Raw genomic sequence first — 26,187 nt, 5'->3', positions numbered from 1 at the left:
CTTAGTCCACATTGCAGCCGGCTTGTGGGAGGCAAGAAACAGCGTCCGTGACAGGGGAGGGTTGAATTGGATGATACGAAATTGGGATGGGAGAAAATATAGAAAATGGGAGAAAAAGTGGATCAAAAATGATTATGCTATATTGTTTTCACTGCTTATTTTTTTTATCTTTACTGTAGTTTTATTGCCTATACTTATGTGTCATTACCTGTACGTACCCTGCACTGTACCTGTACCCCCCCCCCCCCCCTCCCCGTACCTGTACCCCCCCCCCCCCCCCTCCCCGTACCTGTACCTCCCTCCCCCCCCCCCCACGCTGCTATGACGCCCAGGTTTCCCCCAAGAGGATCAATAAAGGAATATCTTGTCTTATCTTAAACACTTGTTACTCAACATGACTGTGTGTCTGCCAGCAGTCTGTCATAGCGGGTCATTCACATCTGATGAGGTGTGTGAATCCACTACCAAAGTCCTTGTTTATGACCTAGTGTGTGTGTTTGTGTATCTCTCTGTGTGTGTGTGTGTGTGTGTGTGTGTGTGTGTGTCTGTGTATCTCTGTGTATCTCTCTGTGTGTGTGTGTGTGTGTGTGTGTTGTCCAGGCAACGCTGCAGTTCTGTGTGGTCAAACCCATCATGTCTGTCATCACCATCCTGCTGCAGGCCTTTGGAAAATACCACGACGGAGACTTCAAGTGAGCACCACCTCCTCCCCCCCCCCCCCCCCTCTCCTTCTCTTACCTTCACTCTCCTTCCATTCACTCTTCATGTAAAACCTATCTCTTTGCTCAGGCATTTCACTGATAGATATCTGCTACCACCTAGTGGCAAGAGGAAACATCAGGGATATCCTGACACAACTTGTATTTACCTGCACTATTCTTACCCTGCCTACTCTTATACACTGCCTATCAAATTCATGTGTCGGTTATTGCACTTTTTACTTCTTACTGATGACTATTTTTAAACTGAATCATTTTAAACTATTTTTATTATTTGCTAGATCCAAATGTGAAACACTGTGATTATTTGTATTACTGAATAGAGAGCCTATTAGGATGCTAGATCCTAATGTGAAACACTGTGATTTGCCATACCTTGCTATGCTCGCTCATGTCTGTATTTTTTATGTCCGTTCTATTTTATAATTTTTTGACTATTTTTAAACTGAATCATTTTAAACTATTTTTACTATTTGTGTTACTGAAAACTGTAAGCGGAGAGCCTATTGGGATGCTAGATCCTAATGTGAAACACTGTGATTTGCCATACCTTGCTACCTGTCTATCTTTTTATGCTCACTTATGCCTGTATTTTTTACTGTTGTGAAGCACTTTGAACTGCAACCTCTGTATGAAAAGTGCTATACAAATAAAGTTATTATTATTATGTGTCCTGCCTTCCCTTACCTTCCCTCTTCATGTGTCTCTCCGTGCCTCTCTTCTCTTGCAGCGTGAACGGAGGATACCTCTACATCAGCATCATCTACAACTTCTCCGTCAGCTTGTCCCTCTACGCCCTCTTCCTCTTCTTCTTCGCCACCAGCGACCTGCTCCGGCCGTACGAGCCCGTCCTCAAGTTCCTCACCATCAAGTCGGTCATCTTCCTGTCCTTCTGGCAAGGTGAGTGTCTGGTCAGTAACATGGGTCTCTCAGTCCCTCCTGCTCTGCAGTAAACAGCCATCACTGATATAGAGTATCTGGTCAGTAACATGGGTCTCCCAGTCCCTCCACTCTGCAGTAAACAGCCATCACTGATATATAGTATCTGGTCAGTAACATAGGTCTCCCAGTCCCTCCACTCTGCAGTAAACAGCCATCACTGATACAGAGTGTCTGGTCAGTAACATGGGTCTCCCAGTCCCTCCACTCTGCAGTAAACAGCCATCACTGATATAGAGTGTCTGGTCAGTAACATGGGTCTCTCAGTCCCTCCTGCTCTGCAGTAAACAGCCATCACTGATATAGAGTGTCTGGTCAGTAACATGGGTCTCTCAGTCCCTCCACTCTGCAGTAAACAGCCATCACTGATATAGAGTGTCTGGTCAGTAACATGGGTCTCTCAGTCCCTCCACTCTGCAGTAAACAGCCATCACTGATATAGAGTGTCTGGTCAGTAACATGGGTCTCTCAGTCCCTCCTCTCTGCAGTAAACAGCCATCACTGATATAGTGTGTCTGGTCAGTAACATGGGTCTCCCAGTCCCTCCACTCTGCAGTAAACAGCCATCACTGATATAGAGTGTCTGGTCAGTAACATGGGTCTCCCAGTCCCTCCACTCTGCAGTAAACACTAAATACATTTCCTAGTATCCTGTTCCTACTTTATACAATCAGGAGAGAGAACTCCACGCTGCAAAAATGGTCTGAAATATAAAAGAAAAACCAGTTTTAAGCAAAGATGTGCTTGGAACAAGTCAAATAATCTACCAGTGCAGTAAGCAAATCTGGCTTGGCAAGATCTCTTGAAATAAGTAAAAAAAAAAAGATCTAGGGTTTCTCTCTCCTGATTTGGATAAAGTAGGAACAGGATACCAGGACATGTATTTCCATTTTCCAGTGATGGCTGTCATAATGTAGAGCTACAGTATTTAACACGTATTTGATCAAAGAAAATACCACTTACAGCACCTTTTTTAAATAATCAAAGGCAGTTTCACTAACCGTCTTTAAGTACCTGTACTCAGGGTTCGCACAAGGTCCTTGAAGTGCTTAAAGTGCTTGTTTCTTGACCAAAAAAAAGTCAAGGCCTGGAATTCCTTGAAAACAGCCAATTTTTTTAACAAGGTGCTTAAAAAGTCCTTGCAATTCAAATCAACCATTCGCATTGAAAGTTTTGTTCATCATGATAAAATTGTTGTGACTCAAGACATTCTTTTTTTTATTAAGTGTAACTAATTGTCGGAAATGGGTTTTAAGCCATAAATATTGGATCCGATTTTGTTTCTATAAAAAAAACAGCATTTAAAAGTGAATTGTATCCTTTTAAATGCCCTTTTAAAATTAAAAAAGTGCTTGGAAAAGTACTTGAAAGTCCTTGAATTTCATTTAGCAATGTCTGTGGGAACCCTGTGTACTAAAGTACTGCTGTGGCATGGTGTTGGCCATCCTGGTAGCGTAATTATTTAAGGTAACCAACTTGCGTCTAGCCACCGCTCCGCTCTGCCGCGGAGCCAGCATTATGTAGCCGTAATTCCCCCTCTTTTAACATCGATGGCTAGCTCAACTGGTTCGCCGCCTTGCTGTGGATCCTGCGGTGCGTTGGTGACAAGTTCGAATCCCTTCAATTTCTTTTTTTTCTTTTTTTTTAACGTGCATTCTTTCGCCGGTTAAGTTTAGGCATTGTTTCGGAGTTGGTTATGGTTAGGGTTAAGTTTAGGCATTGTTTCGGAGTTGGTTAAGGTTAGGGTTAAGTTTAGGCGCTGTTTCGGAGTTGGTTAAGGTTAGAGTTTGTCGCAGAGAATGGCAATAGAATGCAGCCTATTTCCGCACTGCCGCTCTCTCGCGCTGCCGCAGTCACATGGGTGTAGTGGCCAATCAGAAACGCTGAACACAAGTTGGTTGCCTAAAATATTCACGCATCCTGGTAGAGATGCACTAAAGTACTGCTGTTGTGTTTCAGGCATGGTGTTGGCCATCCTGGAGCGCTGCGGAGTCATCCCCAACGCGCTCTTCATCGACGGGCACCAGGTGGGCGCGGGCACCGTGGCAGCCGGCTGGCAGAACTTCATCATCTGCATCGAGATGTTCTTCGCCGCCATCGCCCTGCGCTACGCCTTCACCTGCACCGTGTACCAGGAGAAGAAGAAGAACGACAGCGTCATAGGTACCGCTCACTACACGGAGCATGACGTAGATTAGATTAGATTATCATTATTATTAGGGATGACCGATATTATCGGCCGATATTGGCATTAAAATGTAATGTACAAAAAATTACAAAAAAATTACATTTATTTAACCTTTTATTTACCCAGGAAAGCAAGTAAGAACAAATTCTTATTTAATTTATTGTCAAAAGTATGCATAATGTTGTGTTAATTCCACAACAAGAGATATGTAATGTTTATTACCTGAAATTATTCCGTTTTTATCCCTGCATATATCGGTATCGGTTGATATCGGTATCGGAAATTAAGAGTTCGACAATATCGGTATATCGGTAAAAAAGCCAATATCGAACATCCCTAATTATTATCATTATATTTGCATACAAACGGCATTTGGGACTCAAACTTAGAGTGCAGTATAAAATCACACAAGTAATAAAATAGAAACATAAAATACTATACAGAAACATTAAATACTATACAAGAAACATAAAATACTATACAAGAAACATTAAATACTATACAGAAACATAAATTACTATACAAGAAACATAAATACTATACAAGAAACATTAAATACTATACAGAAACATAAAATACTATACAAGAAACATAAAATACTATACAGAAACATAAAATACTATACAAGAAACATTACATACTATACAGAAACATTAAATACTATACAGAAACATAAAATACTATACAAGAAACATAAAATACTATACAAGAAACATTAAATACTATACAGAAACATAAATTACTATACAAGAAACATAAATACTATACAAGAAACATTAAATACTATACAGAAACATAAAATACTATACAAGAAACATTAAATACTATACAGAAACATAAATTACTATACAAGAAACATAAATACTATACAAGAAACATTAAATACTATACAGAAACATAAAATACTATACAAGAAACATAAAATACTATACAGAAACATAAAATACTATACAAGAAACATTACATACTATACAGAAACATAAAATACTATAAAGAAACATAAAATACTATACAGAAACATAAAATACTATAAAGAAACATAAAATACTATACAGAAACATAAAATACTATAAAGAAACATAAAATACTATACAAGAAACATAAAATACTATACAGAAACATAAATACTATACAAGAAACATTAAATACTATACAGAAACATAAATACTATACAAGAAACATTAAATACTATACAGAAACATAAAATACTATACAAGAAACATAAAATACTATACAGAAACATAAAATACTATACAAGAAACATAAAATACTATACAGAAACATAAAATACTATAAAGAAACATAAAATACTATACAGAAACATAAAATACTATACAATAAAACAATGTTACAATACAATATACAAAATAACAATATACAAAATGACAATCACAGTGTCAGACGGTAGTGGGTGGGTATTGCACTGTGTATATTGCACAAATGGGGGGTAGGATGTTGCACAGTGTGGGAGGAGGGGGAAGGGGTGAGTTATTGGTGCATATTGGAGTTCAAGGTGGTGACGGCTCTGGGGAAGAAATAAAAGAAAAATATACTGCTAATCAAATGTGTACCAGGAGAAGAAGAAGGACGTCGTCATAGGTACTGCTTACACTATAGTACACTAACACAGACATATATACTGCTAATCAAATGTACAGCGTTGTAGGGCTGAGCCCAAACGTTCGGACCTTCGTTCAAATTCTAAATCAACATTTGAATTTTTTATTTTTAATAATAATATATATATATTTCTTTTATATATATCTTTTTTTATGTGTATTCATTCTGTTTAAACCAATGGGGGTTTTCTTCACAGTTGCAGATAAAGATTAGGCTACACTAATATTATAGTATTTTATTTTAAATAAAACATTTATCATAAATTATGTAGCCTGTCTGCATCCGCTTGGCTTGGCGGACATTAAAAAAATGTTTAAAGCCTAATTTAATCAGATTAATCACTTTATTCAAATTGAGGATTTATTTTGAGGATATTTTATATATAAATATAAAAAAAATGTAAATTGATGTTTTTTTTTTTTTTTTTTTTTTTTATTAAAAACGAAGGTTCGAAAAACCCTGACGGAAGTTCGAAGACCAAAAACAGGCTTCGGGGACAGCTCTACAGCATTGTAGTATTATTAATATGTAGTATTATTAACATGTGCAGTGAGAGTTAGCACTGTGGTCTGCAGACGCTCCGCTACATCAGAGATGATTTAAAAGCAGCCGCACTGCCACAGACTTGGCTGCTTGGGGTGAAAACGCACCATAACTTTGCTGCCGCTGTAAAGGACTGAGAGACCCCCTCCCTGAGGACTGAGAGACCCCCTCCCTCCTAGAGACCCCCTCCCTGAGGACTGAGAGACCCCCTCCCTCCCACCAGTAAGTGGTGTTCCAGCTGCTGGCAGAATCAGGTGATATTGTGCTCGTCTCGTCTGAGAAGGAGAGCAGATGTTCTGTGAAAGAGAGTTATCATCACACAGGAGGCGTCTGGAGAGACGGAGGAACCGGAGGTGGAGGAACATGTGAATCACAATATGTGCACTAATTTATTCTCGTCCCATTTAACCCCTTTTTAAATGTTCACTAAGGAAGCGTGTAATTCTGTTCCAATTGTTTTTCTACCGATTTATATGCAAGTGTGCGTTCATCAAAAAAGGGTGAAATAATGTTTCCTCTGGTCTAGAATAGAATAGAATAGAAATACTTGTATTATCCCGAGGGAAATTTGACACTGCAAATCGCTCACATTAAACATTTAGACGGAACAAGTCACAAATAAGAATAACAAAACAAATTGCCTGAGAATAGAATCAAATATAATATACAGTAAAAAATATACTGAAGTCTACACTATTATCGATATCGACACAATCTGTCCCCCGTCGGAACACGGCCCTGTCCGGGTGAAGGGGGTAGAGCGGTCGTCTGGTAATCCAGAGGTTCCCCGGTTCGATTCCGGCTCTTCCCGGGCGCCTGTACGTTAATGCCAAGCAAGCAGTGCAAAAATGCTTCCGCATTCGTCACCGCACGCTAGTGCGGTAAAGCGCCCTTCTTTTCAGACAAATGCTACCGTGCGTGCACCGGCGGCGGCGTGCTCGCTCAGGTGCGTGCGTGCGCCGGCGTGCTCGCGCGAGGTGCCCGCGCATGCGACACGAGCGGAGCTCAATATATATAAGTCACCGCCCCTTATTCAGTATCCAACAAATAGCTCAATTGGCTAAGACACATGGCTGTGGATCCTATGGCTTGTTTGCTGGCGAGTTCGAATCCCATCGAAAATATTTTTTAACGTGATTTTTTTTTAACGTGTATTCTTTCGCCGATTAAGGTTAGGCATTGTTTCGGAGTTGGTTAAGGTTAGAACGGTTAAGTTTAGGCGCTGTTAAGGAGCTGGTTAAGGTTAGAGTTTGTCAAAGAGAATGGCAATATAATTTCTATGGTTAAGGTTAAGGTTAGGCATTGTTTCGGAGTTGGTTAAGGTTAGAACGGTTAAGTTTAGGCGCTGTTAAGGAGCTGGTTAAGGTTAGAGTTTGTCAAAGAGAATGGCAATAGACAGCCTATTTCCGCGAAAATGAAAGGCGCATTACTGCATGCCACTACGGTAAATTTTTGTACTGCTTGCTTGGCATAAAGCTACACGCTTCCCGGGCAGCGTGTCGGGAGTGTCCTTGAGCAAGGCACTTGACCCCTAACTGTTCCCGGTGAGCAGGTCGGCACCTTGCGTGGTCGCCTCCGCCGTCTGTGAGTGAATGGGTATAGTGCTGTCAATGGATTAAAATATTTAACTCGATTAATCGCATGATTGTCCATTAGGGATGCTCGATATTGGCTTTTTTACCGATACCGATATACCGATATTGTCCAACTCTTAATTTCCGATACCGATATCAACCGATATCAACCGATAACGTTATATGCAAAATTGAATAATTTCAGGTTATTAACATTACATATCTCTTGTTGTGGAATTAACACAACATTATGCATACTTTTGACAATAAATAAAATCAGAATTTGTTCTTACTTGCTTGCCTGGGTAAATAAAGGTTATAGAAATGTAAAAATAAAATAAAACCGATACCGATATTTTCTGATATCACATTTTAATGCCCTATTGTCCATAGTTAACTCGCGATTAATTGCAAATTAATATTTTTTTTAATATTTTTTTTACCTTAAACAGATCTTTTCCAAGTTTTAATACTCTTATCAACATGAGTCAACAAATGCTTGCTTTATGCAGCCATTTAACACAAACGGATGACCCTCATGCATTGCAAATTTGCATCAAATTCAAAACAGAGTGATGCACAAAATAACTTAAAAGAAAATAATAATTTAAAACAATGAATAAAGTGTGAAAAGAAAACGTTAGGAACTTGTTACATTCACCCACACAAGGGCTGATTAATCACACACCCCCCTCTCTCACACACTCTCCCAGCTCTCTTTCTCTCTTGCCCCTTCCTCATCTCTCTTGCCCCTTCCTCATCTCTCTTGCCCCTTCCTCATCTCTCTCACCCCCCTCTCTCTCTATATATCTCACACACACACACACACACACACTTCAGAAACAAACAGTATCAATGAGAGCATCAATAATACACCTGAGTGAAGTCTAGTAAAAAAAAAAAAAAATAGTAAATTATTATTATTATTTTCTTAAAAGTTAATTGTGAGTTAAAAAAAATAGTGGCGTTAATAGAATCGGGCGATAACGCGTTAATACCGCGTTAACTTTGACAGCACTAGTAAACATGTGACCTAACCTCTGCTTCCTGTGTCCCTCAGAGAACCACGCCCCCATGCAGAGCATCTCCTCTGGGCTGAAGGAGACCATGAACCCGGGGGACATGGTGCAGGACGCCATCCACAACTTCTCCCCGGCCTACCAGCAGTACACGCAGCAGTCCACCCAGGAGGTGGTGCAGCCCAGCCAGAGCCAGGGGGGCAAGGCGGGGCCCGGCGGAGCCAGCGGCAAGGGCTCGTCCTCCCGCAAGCTGGACAAGGTCATGCTCATCACCTCCGACGACGAGTTCTAAACAAGCTTCCGTTTAGTCATAATCCATCCAGGTGATCGGGTTTGATGCTGATCACCTCAGATGACGAGTTCTTAAAAGCAACCAGTCCAGTAACATCCAGGTGATTGTTTCTTATTGATCACCTCAGACGACGAGTTCTTAAACGCCACCGGTCCAGTAACATCCAGGTGATTGTTTCTTATTGATCACTTCAGATGATGAGTTCTTAAACGCCACCGGTCCAGTAACATCCAGGTGATTGTTTCTTATTGATCACCTCAGATGATGAGTTCTTAAACGCAACCGGTCCAGTAACATCCAGGTGATTGTTTCTTATTGATCACTTCAGATGATGAGTTCTTAAACGCAACCGGTCCAGTAACATCCAGGTGATTGTTTCTTATTGATCACCTCAGATGATGAGTTATAACAGAAACCGGTCCAGTAACATCCAGGTGATTGTTTCTTATTGATCACCTCAGATGATGAGTTATAACAGAAACCAGTCCAGTAATATCCAGGTGATCACCCCCCCCCCCCCCCCCCCCCCCCCACCCCCCCAATGCATGGCATGGGGAAAATCACACACCCCACTGGATTCCAATCACACACTTAATTCTCGTCCTCTCTGTATTTTAAGACGAGCTGTTTTTTACTTCTTCCGCCGCCTCGTTTGTGATGAATCATTCAAGCGCACACACACAGAGAGAGAGAGGTCACTGGAATTAATATCGTCCTTTTATTTTAACACTAATTAGCTCCGTGTGATGAGCTGTTTTTTTTTTAAATATATATTTAGTCTCTGCAGCGACGATATGACAGGAAGTTAGCTTGTCCCCCCCCCCCCCTTCGATTATATCAGACGAGTTTGAAGCTACGTTGTCTGTTCCTAAGGGAGGGGGGGGGGTCTGTTCCTAAGGGAGGAGGGGGGGGTCTGTTCCTAAGGGAGGAGGGGGGGGTCTGTTCCTAGAGAGGGGGGTGGGGGTGTTATGACGCAATGTCCCTTTCATCCCGACTCTCGTCTCAGTCAGCAGGGCTTCTGAAGTGCGTCTCCTCTCTGATTTCACGGCGTCTTCTTCAAAAGAGGAGCTTGTTGGCGCCTGACCTCAGGAGGGAACCCCCCCCCGAGGGAAGCAGGAAGCCTGGCGAAGGCCTCGGCTGCCACTTCAGGGACCATCTCGGTGCCTCCTTTTTTCTTTCTTTCTCTCTTTCTTGGAAGTATTCGCTGAGCAGCAGCTCTCTCTCTCCGTCAGGTTTCTCCTCCTGACTAAACGGATTCTCTCAAAGACACGTCGCTGGCCTTGGAGCTGGCACTTCAAGCCGGAGACTCTGGCGCTGCTTTGAACCCCCTTTGTGCCCCTCGCGGGGGACGGACGAAAAAGCAGGACGATAAGCTCCGCCTCCCGCCAGAGGACGATAAGCTCCGCCTCCCACCGACTGCAGGACGATAAGCTCCGCCTCCCGCCAGAGGACGATAAGCTCCGCCTCCCACCGACTGCAGGACGATAAGCTTTGCCTCCCGCCAGACCGGACCGGACGGAACATTCTCATTAATTCTCCCAGCATGCAACATTTTAGAAACAATCGATTCTTCTCCCGCCCGGGGTTGTGCAGTATTTTAAACACATGCAAGTAGAAGCTTTTTCTTCTTCTTTTTTTTTTTTTTTGCGATTTATGTCGTCGCTCGTGTTTTTTCCCCCCCAGAGGATCAAATGTGTACAGAAATTTTGTTTAAATTATGTAGAGTAAAAATACAGTGTGACGTTCTTTGCCGTGAGTCCTCTTTCTCTCTCTCTGTATGTGTTGTTCTGCCTGTGAAGAGTGTGTCGGTTGTGTGATAGTAAAGGGTTAACCTTCTGTCGTGTGGCAGTGAAAGGGTTAACCGGCTGTCGTGTGGCAGTGCGAGGGTTAACCGTCTGTGTATTGTGGCAGTGAAAGGGTTAAGGCTGCTTGTAAACTGACGCCGCCTTGATTGTTTTCCTCTTTCTCTCTGGTATGTAACTCAGTGCGTCACCGAGGCTGCGTTCACACTGCAAGCTTTAGCGCTCAATTCTGATTTATTGCTTCAGATCTTAATATATATATATTTTTTTGACGTTCATGTTTTTATTTATACTGTATATATATTTTTTTTTTTATGTGGCCAATATGAGATTCCAGTGAGAAATGGTCACTGCCCCTGAACTGACCCGCATGCGCACATGAACAATAAGGAAGATGGACATAAGCATGGAGGACACAGTTTATGGATTAAGGCGAGACGGTACCCCCTAATAGGCAAAACAAAATATTTTAATATATATCACTATGAAACTTTCCCAGTTTATGTATATAAAAACTAAGAAATATATTGCACGTTTTCTGAATGTTATGTAAATGAGGCACTTCCTCATAAAATATGCGTAAACTATTTGTGTGTAAGTAAAATGCATAACAACTTGTTTTTGAGAAAACACCCTCAAAGTTCTGTATTGTGATCTATGGACACGAGCAGACAAAATTAAGTAAAATAAACAACTAATTGTCTGTTTTCGATATTTTATTGCCACTAGTTTGAAATGAGACATGTTAAGGAAGCTAAATATAACGAAATCTCAATATCGTAGAGAAAATAAAAGCAAAAAGGCGATTTCGGGGGTAATGTCTCGCCTTAATTTACGAGTTGCGGTGGAGGCCAGATCATTAGTAAGCTGATGATGATGATGATGGAGGTGAGGAGGTGAAAGAGAGACCAGAGAGAGAGCTGTAATCAGACCTGTATCTGATTCAGGACCCAAATCGGAACCACCCAAGATCATGTGATTTGTGCTGCTCACACAAAACAGATCCCAGTCCCATATGAGCATGCAGTGTGAACGTAACCATAGCGACGGTAGCTACTGTATCTGCCTATGTTTTGGCTTATCAGCTTATCATATATATATATATATATATATATATATATATATGAAGACATGGTAGATCGGTCTCTGACCTTCTTTCTTGTGCCAATGATGGCTGCCTTTCTGGTAAAGCAGACAAATCTTAGTCGGGTGCAAAGTTGAGATTCCTTACTGAATGGTGTGATGTCGAGTCCTACTTAAGTCATGTTTTTTGCATTAATGTACAAGAATAAACTATTGATACTATTGATTGTGTGTCTTCCTTCTGGCTCTTCTAACTGATCAATAACCTTAAGTTTAACACTATGCTTTTTAATGAGAAAAATGCTTTATTTAAAAGTACAAAAACAAAGACACATCAGACATATTCATAGGAATAATTTACCTTGTTTTCAGAAACGGATGCAGGTTTAATTTGTACATGAGGGTAGTTCATTGAGAAGACTTGTCAAAATAATGTAAATAAAATTATTTAAGATGTGGAAAATAAAATGACAGAAAATCAATGAAATAAATATATGTATATAGATACGAGCAGAGTAGTGACGAAAACCATGAAGGGTATATTCTCCGTTTATCCTTCCCTGTTCTTGTGTACAGTCGCCATTAGCTGTAAGCTACTCCTTATGACTCCAGTCCATTAAAAGCTTAATATGGGCAATTTTATGACTCAAAGTCCATTTCATAACTTAATGTAACTAAAATAGTATTAGACTTAACACTCATTGTATTATAGCTATTATTCTTTCACCCACATCCATATACAGTTCATTACTAAAAGCCTAGTAGTATTATATAGAGCTGTGAATCTTCACTGGCCTCACGATTAGATTCTACTATGCATCTCGATGCAGCTCAATAATATATTACATCCCCAATTTTATAATCTATATTACTGCACATGGCTACTTTTCATCAATTAATACAGATAAATTAACTTTAATTTAGAAAGTTCTTAAATCAATGTCAAATCAATTTCTTTACTAGTGTTGCATGATACACGGATACTAGAAAGGTATCTCGATACCCAGCTGTTAAAAACAGTTCAATACTCTATTTTATTAGTATCAATACTTTTAGAATAGCCTAATGCTGTATTTTCTATGAGTTGAGTGGATGCATGACCAGAGCACTAGCTTTAATAATACAATAATAATATATTTGATTTGTAGGGCGCTTTATAGTTGTGGAGCAAATCTCAAAGCGCTACATTGTAAAAGAACATAAAAGCTAGCAAGAGAGTAAAAAACATTATCGATTATGTTCCGTCACTGCATCGATGCAGAATCGTCCACATCCGCATCGCGATGCATCTTACAATCGAGAAATGTCCACACCTAGTATTATACTATATAAAAAGTAATAAGCTGCATTATATTTGCCTGAGCTAATCCCCACATTTGTGTGCGATTTCTTTAATGCCTAAAAAGGTCAAATAGCTTCTAGGACTGATTAGGTGTGTGTGTGAGAGAGAAAGCTTATACTTATATATAAATACATGTACTCAGGGCAGATAATATATTAAAACTTTATGGCATATTAGAGGAAACATACAATAAAGCAAGGACAGAGTACCCAGTCAGTACGTAATAACAAAACCAACGTCTATACAATAATTGCATTGTTATGGTTCAAAATAGGAAAACATGAAATCACCAACGGCATCTGAAGCGGTGCTGGTACAGTGGCCTACTGTGTGGAACAAACACCGGTCACTCAACGGCCAACTTTCACCAGGATATACACCGGCGGTCAGGGTTCGAGCCCCCATCACCCAACACACAGACCATAAACTACCCCTCATTCATATATAGGTGCAGCTCAATACATGATTAGAATATCGTGGAAAAGTCTATATATTTTGCTGTATTGATGCAGTAATTTGTGCAAAAGGAGCCCCAACCAAACATACGTACATGAACATACTTTTCAGAAGGCCGACATTTCTATATAAAAAAAAAAAATTATTGGTCTTATCAAATTTTCAGAGATACTGAATTTTGGGCTTTCATGCGCTGTAAGCCATAATCATCCAAATTAAAAACAACAAAATATTTCACTTTGTGTGTAATGAATCTATAATCTAGGAGAGTTTTGCTTTTTGAATTGAATTACTGAAATAAAATAAGTTTTCCACGATATTCTAATTTATTGCGCTGCACCATGTACTGTATATTGCTCCCTTTAAACATAAATCGACCAACCGTTTTAATTCTTATTTTTGACCCTTTCAGGTGAACAATTTAACTTTCTAATGATGTCACCATTGAACTTTCTAATGATGTCACAATTTAACTTTCTAATGATGTCACCATTGAACTTTCTAATGATGTCACCATTGAACTTTCTAATGATGTCACCATTGAACTTTCTGATGATGTCACCATGGCTACTGGCCTCTGAAAGGGATGATTGGCTAACGGAAGACCTGGAGCAGGAAGCTCTGAACCATCCATTGCAGATCATCCAGAATGTGTCCTTGTAGTATGTTTGAAACCTTGAATCGACCTTTTATAGAAAAGTAGCACCACTACGGGGCGGAAGATTAAAAAACGATATACATAACTCACCTATAGTGAGGGTTGTCATTTATTATGGCACGATACAGAAATAAGGTCATTTTTTACAATTGTGTTTACAATGTGTTAAACGTTCTTTAAAGACTAACTGGTAATAGGCATTACATTTTATACCCAACGTCAGGTTTTACCACAATGGGCCACTGTAATGCTTTGAAAAGTACAGTATGTCAAAAATCTTAAGGCAGTATACTTTTTTTAATGTGCTGGACAAGTTGTTTTGTAAACATGTAAAATAGGTTTCTCCTCTGGCTTGGTCTGTACTCTGGCTCAGGAGAGCTTGGAGAGAACAGAGCCAGTCCTTGGAGAGAACAGAGTCCTTGGAGAGGACAGAGACAGTCCTTGGAGAGGACGGCGACAGTCCTTGGAGAGAACAGAGTCCTTGGAGAGAACGGAGACAGTCCTTGGAGAGAACGGAGACAGTCCTTGGAGAGGACAGAGAAAGTCCTTGGAGAGGACAGAGGAAGGAGAGGATCTAGCAGCTCTGGAATTACTTTCAGTTAATGGTTTATAGTCACAAAACTATTACCACCATCATCATCGTCATCATTTCAAACTCTTTGTCGACTACATCAAGTCTATCTAGCGATGTGATGTGAAAACTGGGATCTATAGAAAAGAGTCACGTCGCATATTATTATTATATTAAGCTGCGTTCTCACTGCAGGCCTCGGTGCTCAATTCTGATTTATTGCTCCGATCTGATTCTTTGTTTTCATCAATATCAGATTCCAGTGTGAACTGTGGTCACTGCTCCAGAACAGATCTGCATGCGTAAAATAACAATAAAAGTAACATACAAAATTGTGACGTGTCAATTTGTGAGTGACGTAAAAGTCGCAAGTCACCACGACGTGTTCAGACTGAGGTCGCGTTGCAGAAAATCAGACCTGTATCCCGATTTAGGAACCACATTGTGAACGCGACCCAAATCAGAATTGAAAAGATTAGATTCAATGTTCACACTGTTGTGAAAAACCCCAGATCTGAGTCACATTATGAGCAAACATTTTTAAATAAATAATCTGATTCGGGCCACAATTTTGCCTGCAGTGTGAACGGAGCCTATTCTATATCACCATGGTTACCGACGAAGCTACATTTACATGCAGGCCGGCGCTCTACTGATTTTATTCTCCTCATTCCAACACTTCCCCATTGTATCCCAACTAGGGGAGTAACAATGCATCGATCCTAAGGTGACGATTCAACTGCATCGATTTCAAAATGTTAGAATTGATAGTGTGTCGTAATTTTTTAGGTAGATTTTTTATTGACCTATAGTCCATTCATGCTGAGTGAATCAGTTCCCCCAGCCACATTTGTGTATTCAACATTTTTGGGGGGAATTAACTGATCGAAAAATGTATCGAATCACATCGAATCGTGGTCAAATGAAGAGATTTAATGATGCATTGAATCGTTGCCTGAAGAATCGCAATCAAATCGTTGTGGGGTCAAATATTTACACCCCTAATCCCCCAAATTACATTTCAACCCAGTTTCCTTCGGACTCACGTATTGAATGAGAATAAACTATAGCTATGTTATTAACATCTCATCACATCACTTCCAATGCAATGTGCTCACGTGTGCAACGGCCAAATAGTTCCCAGGCAAACAAACGCTCAGACGACCTCGGTTCCGGTCGGGTCGAGGGGGGGGGGGGGGTCCAGCTGTAGCCTGCATGTATACGTGCTCACTAGCGGGTCACTAGCGGGTCACTAGCGGTCCGATTCGTGGATTAATAAACAAGTGCTGGGTAGAACTATTCGTATGAATACAACAAAAAAACAAAACAGGATTAAGTCATGAGAACGGCTCTCATACGTGTATAATATAATATAATAAACCATCCTGCTGGAAGAAAAAGCCCAGCGTCAGAATCATTTAGGCTTCGGACAACAAAACGATTACAAGATCACACCACTCCCAGGGTATAATTACAAGACATAAATATAGAAAAATATGTGTGTATATAATATATTTATATATAATAAAAAAAAAACTAAATATTAGGATGAAAACATGGGATGTATCGACACAATATAAACCGAGTGAATATACATAAAACGTTGAGAGTCGGAGCACAGCAAGGGTCCCGCTTGACATCCCAGCGGGTCCCTACAGCAGCAAGGGTCAACAGTCATGTCCTCTGGGGGGGGGGACAAACAGTCATGTCCTCTGGGGGGGGGGGGACAAACAGTCATGTCCTCTGGGGGGGGGGGGGACAAACAGTCATGTCCTCTGGGGGGGGGGGGACAAACAGTCATGTCCTCTGGGGGGGGGGGACAAACAGTCATGTCCTCTGGGCTAAGAGACGATACCGACACCAGCATCTCTCATCGGCTTCACTCCCAATCGGGAACGGATCCTCAGTACACCTGGTGTTCACCAAGTGGATCCCCAGATCTCTCGCCTACAGCAGTGACTGACGACCGTCAGCCTTTTATCGGTCATCGATTCACCGACGTTTTCTTTTTATCCAGAGACGGTTGTGTCGGGAGCGACTCTGGCCAAAGAGTCTGTGTCAAAGGCAAAAAAAAAAAAAAAAAAAGGGTAAATAGCTACTGTTCTCAGAGTCAACCAACACCGACAGCAGTAGGAACGACCTGGCAGTAGGAATGATTTATTTTAATTTGTTATTACGCGGACGGAGTTCTCAATGTAAAGTGACAAAAAGGGAGGCGGTCGAGAGCTTCAGTTTTCCTTCTCACACGACAACAAAAAAGGTCGAAGCTCAAGTCTTTAAAGTCTGTAATATACAGGATATAAGCTGAATTAGCGTTTTCATAGTTAAAGCTCCCCCGTTAGCGCTATATCCAATATGGATTACATGCCACCGACTGGCACACCCGCGTGACGGAATAAGAAAGAGGATTGGTGGATAAGTGCTTCTCTGTATAATAGTATAAATATGCCGTCCTTGGCAATAGCTCTAAACTGGCTCGACCCTAAAGCAGTAAGTGGTCACACCACCACCACACATAAAAATCATATAAGTCAAACCCCCCGATAACATCAGAAGTACGCGAATGGCCTCTGGTCCGACACGCGCCCCCGGGCGCCCTCGTGGAGTTTCTATTGGCGTTCTATCGACGTTTCAGCAAATTTTTTATACTGTATTCTTTACAGTTAAGTGCTATATATTCGATGATGAGCAACGTTAAATCTTTTGTTAATCCAAAACAAAACAAACACCTCCCGTGCGTACTTAACCCCGTCACTGCCACACTACAGAAGGTTAACCCTTTACTATCGCACTAATAGTGTGACTAGTGTGATAGTAAAGGGTTAACCTTCTGTAGTGGCAGTGAAAGGGTTAAGAAAGACACGGCGGGGGGGAAAAACTGATTTTCCAACACGACCTCGAAGAATAATTGCTTAATATACTGAACAGACTTGCCCGTGTGTGTATTACAATAAAAAAAAGAATAAAAATTATATGTTACAGGGATCAGACTTGCCTGTGTGAGTATTACATAAAATAAAAAAAATAAAACAGGGATCGCTCGTAGATCCTTTTATAAGGCAAAGGTTTCAATGGCTCACGTTACATCGAGACACTATAGCGAAATATGTGCTTTTCCAGACAGACAAAATGGAGATTTTTTTTTTTACAAAATAGCTTCACTGTTACTCTTTAACAATGATAAATATCACTTAAACCTCTGACGGAGACGCGAGAGAGATACCACGAGAGATACCACGAGATATATCATCACGAGAGATACCACGAGAGATACCAGGAGATATCATCACGAGAGATACCACGAGAGATACCAGGAGATACCAGGAGATACCACAAGCGTCGAGAGAGCTCTCTGTAGAACCAGTGCTGCCACAGCAAGGCATGTATCCTTCACACTGTGGCGAGAGGGAATCTCTTTTGATCAGTCATGGAGGTGAAAGGTCAGAGAGGGGGGGGGTGTAGCACAGTGCACAGACATTGTTGATTATGTACAGAGAGATGTAGAGAGAGAGTAGAGAGAGAGATGTAGAGAGAGAGAGAATGCAGCATTAAACCCCATGGAGCTCGCCCGCCCCACTCCATCCCTCAGTCCCAGTCACTAAGCTTCCTTCCCAGTGCAGGAGGAGCGGGTCGTGGCCGTCGGCCGTGGGGGGGGGTCAGAACCGGACCAGGCAGGACGGCGGGGGTAAAGAGCCCGGTCCCGGTCGGCACTAGGAGGACGCGGCGGAGAACGGCACCGCCTGCACCACGGAGTTGTTGTTGTTGTTGTTGTTGTACTTGGCCGACTTGACGATGGTGATGACGCTGGTCGTCATGGCGGCCACCTTGCCGCCCGCCAGCACCAGGTGCGACGACGAGAGGGGCGGCCCGCCGGCGGTGCGCGTCACGGTGCGCGCAAAGCACTGCAGCGCCTCGTACTTGGAGCGCAGCGCCGCCAGCTCCAGGCGCATGCTGGCGTTCTCGCGCGCCAGCTTGTCCAGCTCGCGCTGAAGCTCCGCCTTCTGCCGCTCCAGCTCCTCCCTCTGCGTGACGCGCTTGACGCGGCAGCTGGCCGCGTAGCCGCGGTTCTTGAGCGTGCGGCGCCGCTGCTTGAGGCGCCCCACGTCGTCCTTGGTCAGGCCGCGCAGGTGCTGGTTGAGCTCGCGCACCGACATGGCCACCAGCTCGTCGTCGCTGAGCGCCGGGGCATTCTCACCCGCCTCCTTCTTGACCTGCGGGGGAGGGGGGGGGCAAGAGAGAATGAATAATAATACACTACTATTACTACTACTGCTACTACTACTACTACTGATACTACTACTGCTATTATTACGATTACTATTACTACTACTATTACTACTACTGCTGCTACTACTGCTGCTACTGATACTACTACTACTACTACTACTACTACTACTGTTACTGTAACGGGTGTAAAACTCACTCCCCAGAGGCATCCAAACTGAGCGCTTAGAAGGGAATTCCTTTCTTGGCGCAGCGGTTTGTGATGTCGCCCGCAGTGCGGACGCCTGGGGTTCGACTCCCACTCAAGGCATGGTCGAATTCGTGGCAGGGGCGAGTTGTCTCTGTTACATTACTGCTACTACTATTACAAACAGACCAATGAAAGAGGATATCCCTACTGAGTACAATGGTGCAACCCGCAAGTCTCTACAACAAATGGTTCAAAAGATAACATGGCCTTGATCTCCTTGTTACTTAAAAAAGACAAGGACCAGGCGGCCGGGTGGCGTAGTGGGCAAGGCGCTCGCCCACCACCGCAGGAGATACTGGCATCGAGCCCAGCTCTCTGCGTTGCTTCCGGCTTGGTCGGCCGTCGTACTAACACAATTGGCTGTGTTAGAGGGTGGGAAAGCTGGCGGGGTGGGTCCTGGTCGTTGTAAACAGCGACTCCTACAGTTCGGTCGGGGCGCCTGCTCAGCGCGGATAGGATCTAAGGGGGGTAGTGTGATCCTTCCACACGCTACGCCCTCTCAGTGAGAGTCCGCGCTGCCAGGTGAAAAGCGGTTGATTGGCTGGACGTGTGTCAGAGGAAGCACACGATAGCCTCCACTCTCCCAGACCGACTGTAGTGGGTAGTAGGCTTGGGCGGTATGACGGTATTAAGGTATACCGGGGTATTTAGAGATACCGACGGTCCGTCACCGTCAAAATCACAGATGCGCTTCAGTTTCTATAACAGTGAAACAGAGTTTTGAGTGTAGTGCACACACTGAGTGTAGTGCACACATGCGCCAGCAGAGGGCGAGACCGCTCTAGTGGAGCGAGTGGGTCACAACGGTGTTCACGTTTTACGGTAATGTTGCGACAGTGCTGTGAAAATACCGTAAAGCGTTGTGACGAGAGCAGTGTTGTTGTGGTGCACTGGTGGAGCAAGCAAATAATCTGTCTCTTATTATATGTGAACTAAAGAGTACAAGGTTTACACAACAGCCCCCACCCGCCTTTTTATTGTATTTGTACCGTCCTGTACTATCCGCTGTCAGCTGTTTATCTCTCTCTGTGAGCTACTGAGCTTGAATAACTAGCGTTAGCTCACGTTAACTAGCGTTAGCTCTGCGGCTAATCTTAGATTACCCTGAACTAAATCAATGGCTAGGTTATAAAGCATTCGAGTAGTTTTCACTGCACATAGAAGTAGCCAAACAACGGGAGCATTTCGGGAGCATACCAAAACCCAGGCAATTTCTAGCCCTTAAGGAATCAAATAGTCTGCCATGGCTAGATGCTAACGCTAAAACGGTGCAGGCTTCTACCGGTGCGGGACTACCATTCTGAGAGCTGACGATGATTTGTTTACTTGGTAACTCGGGTTGGGTTGCCCCCCCCAACCCCCCCCCCCCCCGCTGATGAATGAAAGTCATACCGTCATATACCGTGCACCGCGGTATTAGGCAATCAGGGTATAACGGTATGAAAAAAGTCATACCGCCCAAGCCTAGTGGGTAGGTGCGCAGCGACCAGGAAGGGGATTGGGAATTGGCATAACGACTAACATTGGGATGGGAGAAAAACGGAGGAAAAAGGAGGGGGAAAAAGATAATAAAAAAAAAGACAAGTACCCTAATGACTGCTGCAGTTATAGGCCACTGAGTCTTCTCTGGGCCGATCTTAAAATGTTTGCCAAAATACTAGCCCGTCGTCTGCAGAAGTATATGATTGACGGTGCTGGTACACTGTGATCAGACTGGATTTATTCAGGGTCGACTAGCCGCGATAATCTTAGGAGACTGTTACATGTAATTGACAACAGTAAGAGCGATGCAACTCCGGCCACGGTTGTGTCTTTGGATGCCATGAAGGCATTCGATAGACTGGAACGGTCATATGTTTGGACGGTACTGGAGGCCATGGGATTTGGAAAGGAATTTATACACGTGATCAAGGTTCTCTATGCCTCACCGTCAGCCATGATACTGACAGGCAAACTATGCTCCACCCTCTTCCCGGTGTCTAGATCTTCCAGACAGGGTTGTCCTCTGAGCCCCGGACTATTCGTGCTTTCCCTCGAACCATTGGCCCAATTCAGATTAGACAATCAGAAGAAATCGCCCATATAATAATCAATAAGACACCACACAAAATTGCTCTATATGTGGATGACTTATTAATTGTCATGGAAAACCCCGGCTCCCAATTGGCCCCAAAGTTACTTAATATAATCGATGACTTCAGCAAATTATCGGGCTTCAAGATTAATTGGCCCAAATCAGCTTTGTCTACCTGTTAATGAGTTAGTTGGCCAAAGCGGTGCAACTACCAGCTGACATCCCCATAGCCCATAGTTGAACATGTTAAGTACTTGGGCATAGAGATATTTTCCACACTGAATCAGACAACTAAATTTTACTTTACAGGTAGGACATATAATAAAATACATCAGGACCTAGATAGATGGTCGAGCCTTCCTAATTCGTTACAGGCCCGAGCATCCATAATTAAAACGAACATACTACCTAGGATACATTTCGTCAGCTCAATGCTTCCCCTTCCTCCTCCAATAGACCACTGGCGTAAGACTCAAGGACTGATGGTTAGATGTTGGAGCTCTAGCAGAGCAAACACACACGCTTACAATAATGGTGACTGTACTGTTCCCATGTGCAAGAGTTTGTTTGGACAGTCTGCCTTCTCCGTTAACGGGGCAAACTTATGGAACTCTCTGCCCTACTGGCTTAAAACTGGAGTCCAATGCCAACGTCTTCAGCAGAGGACTCAAGGTATGGCTGAAATCAAAGCAGCAGTGCTCACATATGAAGACGCAGACTGGTTGTTATTTTGATCATGGACTTGTTCTGGTAACTATTTGTTCTGATTTGTGATTTACTTCTGTATTATACTGTACATTTTATTCTATCTTTTAGAAAAGCCTCAATGGACTAGTGTTGAAAACTAGCACTCGTGCTATAAACATGCAAAACAACGCATCTTGGTCTGTCTACTGTGGCTGGTCCAATGTAGCGGTGGTGTCCATTTTAAATAAAGGTTTTCATTCATTCATTCATTCAAAGGGTTACCCCCTGTATAGAGGGCATGGCGAACATCCACCAATGAAAGTATTAGTCTGTACTGAGTTGATTGACACCTTCCATAAGCATGCGTGTGTGTGTCTGGTTTTCCCTCTGAAAGTGTAAGAGGCTCTTTCATGTGCCTGTCCCTTTAAGTGGACGTTTTAGTTTGTGTACTTATACGTGTGCGTGTGCGTGTGTGTGTGTGTGTGTGTGTGTGTACATAAGGAGTGGGAGGAGTAGCAGGACAAAAATATAGATTCTAAGAGTGGCTTTGCCAGGTCACCCACACTAATAAACTGTATTTGTATAAATGGTGCATACATGTATACATCTCTTTTGTCCAAAGCGCCCATATTTATGTCTTTCTACTACTGTATTACCCTGCCCATACCTGTACCCCCCCCCCCTTCCCCATGCTGCTATGACGCCTGTATTTTAAAATAAAAATACATTGTCATTGGAAACGTACCTTTAAAGCTTTGCTGGTTTTAAACTGAGTCGTCATGCCCTGCACACATACGCCCGGCCAGACTCTCTCAGAAGTCACTCTGTGGAGAGAACAAGGGAAACACATAGAAATGTAAACAATGTAAAAGGAATACAAATTTAATAATAAAAGAAAATCTATAAAAATGGAATAATCTATTTTTTTCTTTTTTTTTTAAACAAACCTTCTTACTGTCTTTTACTATTATGCACCTTATTACTATGCTACTATAACTACTAAGCTACATACTGGGGGGGGGGCAGGATGGCCTAGAGGTAAAGAGGTCGACCGGTAAACTAAAGGTCGCCGGTTTGAACCCTACCACTGACAGGAGGGTGTGGTGTTACATCTCTGGTACCCACCATCCTGCCTAAGTGCCCTTGAGCAAGACATTGAACCCCAGCGACCCTGCACTCTGGCTTCTGATGAAATGCATGTGTGTGGGACTGTGTGTAACTAGGAGGGATATGAGGACTATGTGTAACTAGGAGGGATATGAGGACTGTGTGTAACTAGGAGGGATGTGAGGACTGTGTGTAACTAGGAGGGATATGAGGACTGTGTGTAACTAGGAGGGATGTGAGGACTGTGTGTAACTAGGAGGGATATGAGGACTGTGTGTAACTAGGAGGGATATGAGGACTGTGTGTAACTAGGAGGGATATGAGGACTGTGTGTAACTAGGAGGGATATGAGGACTGTGTGTAACTAGGAGGGATATGAGGACTGTGTGTAACTAGGAGGGATATGAGGACTGTGTGTAACTAGGAGGGATATGAGGACTGTGTGTAACTAAGGGATATGAGGACTGTGTGTAACTAGGAGGGATATGAGGACTGTGTGTAACTAAGGGATATGAGGACTGTGTGTAACTAGGAGGGATATGAGGACTGTGTGTAACTAGGAGGGATATGAGGACTGTGTGTAACTAGGAGGGATATGAGGACTGTGTGTAACTAGGAGGGATATGAGGACTGTGTGTAACTAGGAGAGATATGAGGACTGTGTGTAACTAGGAGGGATATGAGGACTGTGTGTAACTAGGAGGGATATGAGGACTATGTGTAACTAGGAGGGATATGAGGACTGTGTGTAACTAGGAGGGATATGAGGACTGTGTGTAACTAGGAGAGATATGAGGACTGTGTGTAACTAGGAGGGATATGAGGACTGTGTGTAACTAGGAGGGATATGAGGACTGTGTGTAACTAGGAGAGATATGAGGACTGTGTGTAACTAGGAGGGATATGAGGACTGTGTGTAACTAGGAGGGATATGAGGACTATGTGTAACTAGGAGGGATATGAGGACTGTGTGTAACTAGGAGGGATATGAGGACTGTGTGTAACTAGGAGAGATATGAGGACTGTGTGTAACTAGGAGGGATATGAGGACTGTGTGTAACTAGGAGGGATATGAGGACTGTGTGTAACTAGGAGGGATATGAGGACTGTGTGTAACTAGGAGGGATATGAGGACTGTGTGTAACTAGGAGGGATATGAGGACTGTGTGTAACTAGGAGGGATATGAGGACTGTGTGTAACTAGGAGGGATATGAGGACTGTGTGTAACTAGGAGGGATATGAGGACTGTGTGTAACTAGGACGGATATGAGGACTGTGTGTAACTATAGGATATGAGGACTGTGTGTAACTAGGACGGATATGAGGACTGTGTGTGTAACTAGGAGGGATATGAGGACTGTGTGTAACTAGGAGGGATATGAGGACTGTGTGTAACTAGGAGGGATATGAGGACTGTGTGTAACTAGGAGGGATATGAGGACTGTGTGTAACTAGGAGGGATATGAGGACTGTGTGTAACTAGGAGGGATGTGAGGACTGTGTGTAACTAAGGGATATGAGGACTGTGTGTAACTAGAAGGGATATGAGGACTGTGTGTAACTAGGAGGGATATGAGGACTGTGTGTAACTAGGAGGGATATGAGGACTGTGTGTAACTAGGAGGGATATGAGGACTGTGTGTAACTAGGAGGGATATGAGGACTGTGTGTAACTAGGAGGGATATGAGGACTGTGTGTAACTAGGATAGATATGCAAAAAGGGCAAATTGAAAGGGCCTTGTGTACATTGACAATAAATATTCTTATATTACTGCCTATCATGCTAATATGTCTACTATGCACTCAGAGTGTAGCACTCAAGTTTGACACTATTTGATGAACAATACCACTGACTCTTAGCTGCCAGAGTTGTACCCTTCCTGCTGACTTGTTGTTCACAATTTGTCTCACACAAGTCTCTTTGGATAAAAGTATCAGCTAAATGACTCAAATGTAAATTAAATCCGTTCAACCATCATGCTCCATGTTTTTCTTTAACACGGAGCAGAGAAACACACTCCAGGCAGGAGGGCAGCAGTGAGAAGCCTCTAAAGGGGTCCCTTCCTAAACGCTCCGACTAGAGAGATGCCACAACAACATTCCAGGCTGACGTCATGTCTCATTTATCTGGGTGTGTGGTAACGCTGTCACCGCCGGAGACCGCCAGCAGAGGCCGCTGCCGCACCACGAGAGAGAGAGGGAAACAGGCCACCTCTGCGTCTGATCCCTCTCACAGCCAGACACTCACAGGCTGAGAGCTGCCGCACCACGAGAGAGAGAGAGAGAGAGAGAGAGAGAGAGAGATGCATGCAGAGTAGAACTAGGAAGATACCCACTAATCATCAAAATCCAAAAAAGAGCATTTAAATTCTACAACCACCTAAAAGAAAGTGACCCAGACACACTCCACAACAAAGCCCTCACCTACAGAGAGACCCTTGAGAGATGCCCACTCAGCCAGATGGTTCTGGGACTCTGCTCACAAACACAAGCAGAGCCACCAGACAGAAACCACACTGGACTAAACCAAATTATAAGAAAACTAAAAGAAAACGTATCTGACACATTGGAAACCTTATTGAAATGCTATTTGGCCCTAAACAGAGAGTACACAGTGGCAGAATACCTGAGTACTGTGACTGACCCAAAACTAAGAAGATCCTTGACTAGGTACAGACTCAGCGAGCACAGCCTAGCCATCGAGAAAGGCCGCCATAGGCAGACCTGGCTCCCAGGAGAAGACAGACTGTGCACCCACTGCACACAAGATGAGGTGGAAACCGAGCTCCACTTCTTAATAACCTGCCCACTATACCAAGACATCAGACTTCAACCTGCCCACTATACCAAGACATCAGAGACTTCAACCTGCCCACTATACCAAGACATCAGAGACTTCAACCTGCCCACTATACCAAGACATCAGAGACTTCAACCTGCCCACTATACCAAGACATCAGAGACTTCAACCTGCCCACTATACCAAGACATCAGAGACTTCAACCTGCCCACTATACCAAGACATCAGAGACTTCAA

General features: G+C 42.9%; 3 protein-coding genes across 3 annotated transcripts in view; 2 read left to right on the top strand and 1 right to left on the bottom strand.

Annotated features, from left to right (window-relative positions):
* The window catches only part of tmem184a (transmembrane protein 184a), a 78,131-nt gene extending 68,703 nt beyond the window's left edge, over nucleotides 1–9,428 (top strand). Inside the window, exons 6-9 of the mRNA XM_084328404.1 lie at nucleotides 601–692; nucleotides 1,450–1,619; nucleotides 3,618–3,821; nucleotides 8,644–9,428. Of these exons, the coding sequence (XP_084184530.1) occupies nucleotides 601–692; nucleotides 1,450–1,619; nucleotides 3,618–3,821; nucleotides 8,644–8,894 (717 nt within the window). The 3' untranslated portion in view covers nucleotides 8,895–9,428. The remainder of the gene's footprint in view (nucleotides 1–600; nucleotides 693–1,449; nucleotides 1,620–3,617; nucleotides 3,822–8,643) is intronic.
* A 9,023-nt stretch (nucleotides 9,429–18,451) lies between these two features.
* On the bottom strand, nucleotides 18,452–22,861 carry mafk (v-maf avian musculoaponeurotic fibrosarcoma oncogene homolog K). The gene is made up of 2 exons (XM_084329994.1): nucleotides 22,787–22,861; nucleotides 18,452–19,017 (listed from the first exon to the last, which is right to left on the bottom strand). Exons 1-2 carry the CDS (start codon nucleotides 22,820–22,822, stop codon nucleotides 18,517–18,519), a joined length of 537 nt encoding a protein of 178 aa, XP_084186120.1. The 5' UTR covers nucleotides 22,823–22,861; the 3' UTR covers nucleotides 18,452–18,516.
* A 2,231-nt stretch (nucleotides 22,862–25,092) lies between these two features.
* The window catches only part of ints1 (integrator complex subunit 1), a gene marked incomplete at its 5' end in the record, with an annotated part of 76,001 nt that continues 74,906 nt past the window's right edge, over nucleotides 25,093–26,187 (top strand). Inside the window, one exon of the mRNA XM_084328325.1 lies at nucleotides 25,093–25,103. Coding sequence (XP_084184451.1) covers nucleotides 25,093–25,103 — 11 coding nt within the window. The remainder of the gene's footprint in view (nucleotides 25,104–26,187) is intronic.

Source organism: Notolepis coatsorum (assembly GCF_963971535.1).
Source record: "Notolepis coatsorum genome assembly, chromosome: 14".
NCBI classification, from domain to species: Eukaryota; Metazoa; Chordata; class Actinopteri; order Aulopiformes; family Paralepididae; genus Notolepis; species Notolepis coatsorum.
The sequence above is the reverse complement of the archived record's forward strand: the minus strand, read 5'-3'. Positions and strand labels throughout refer to the sequence as shown.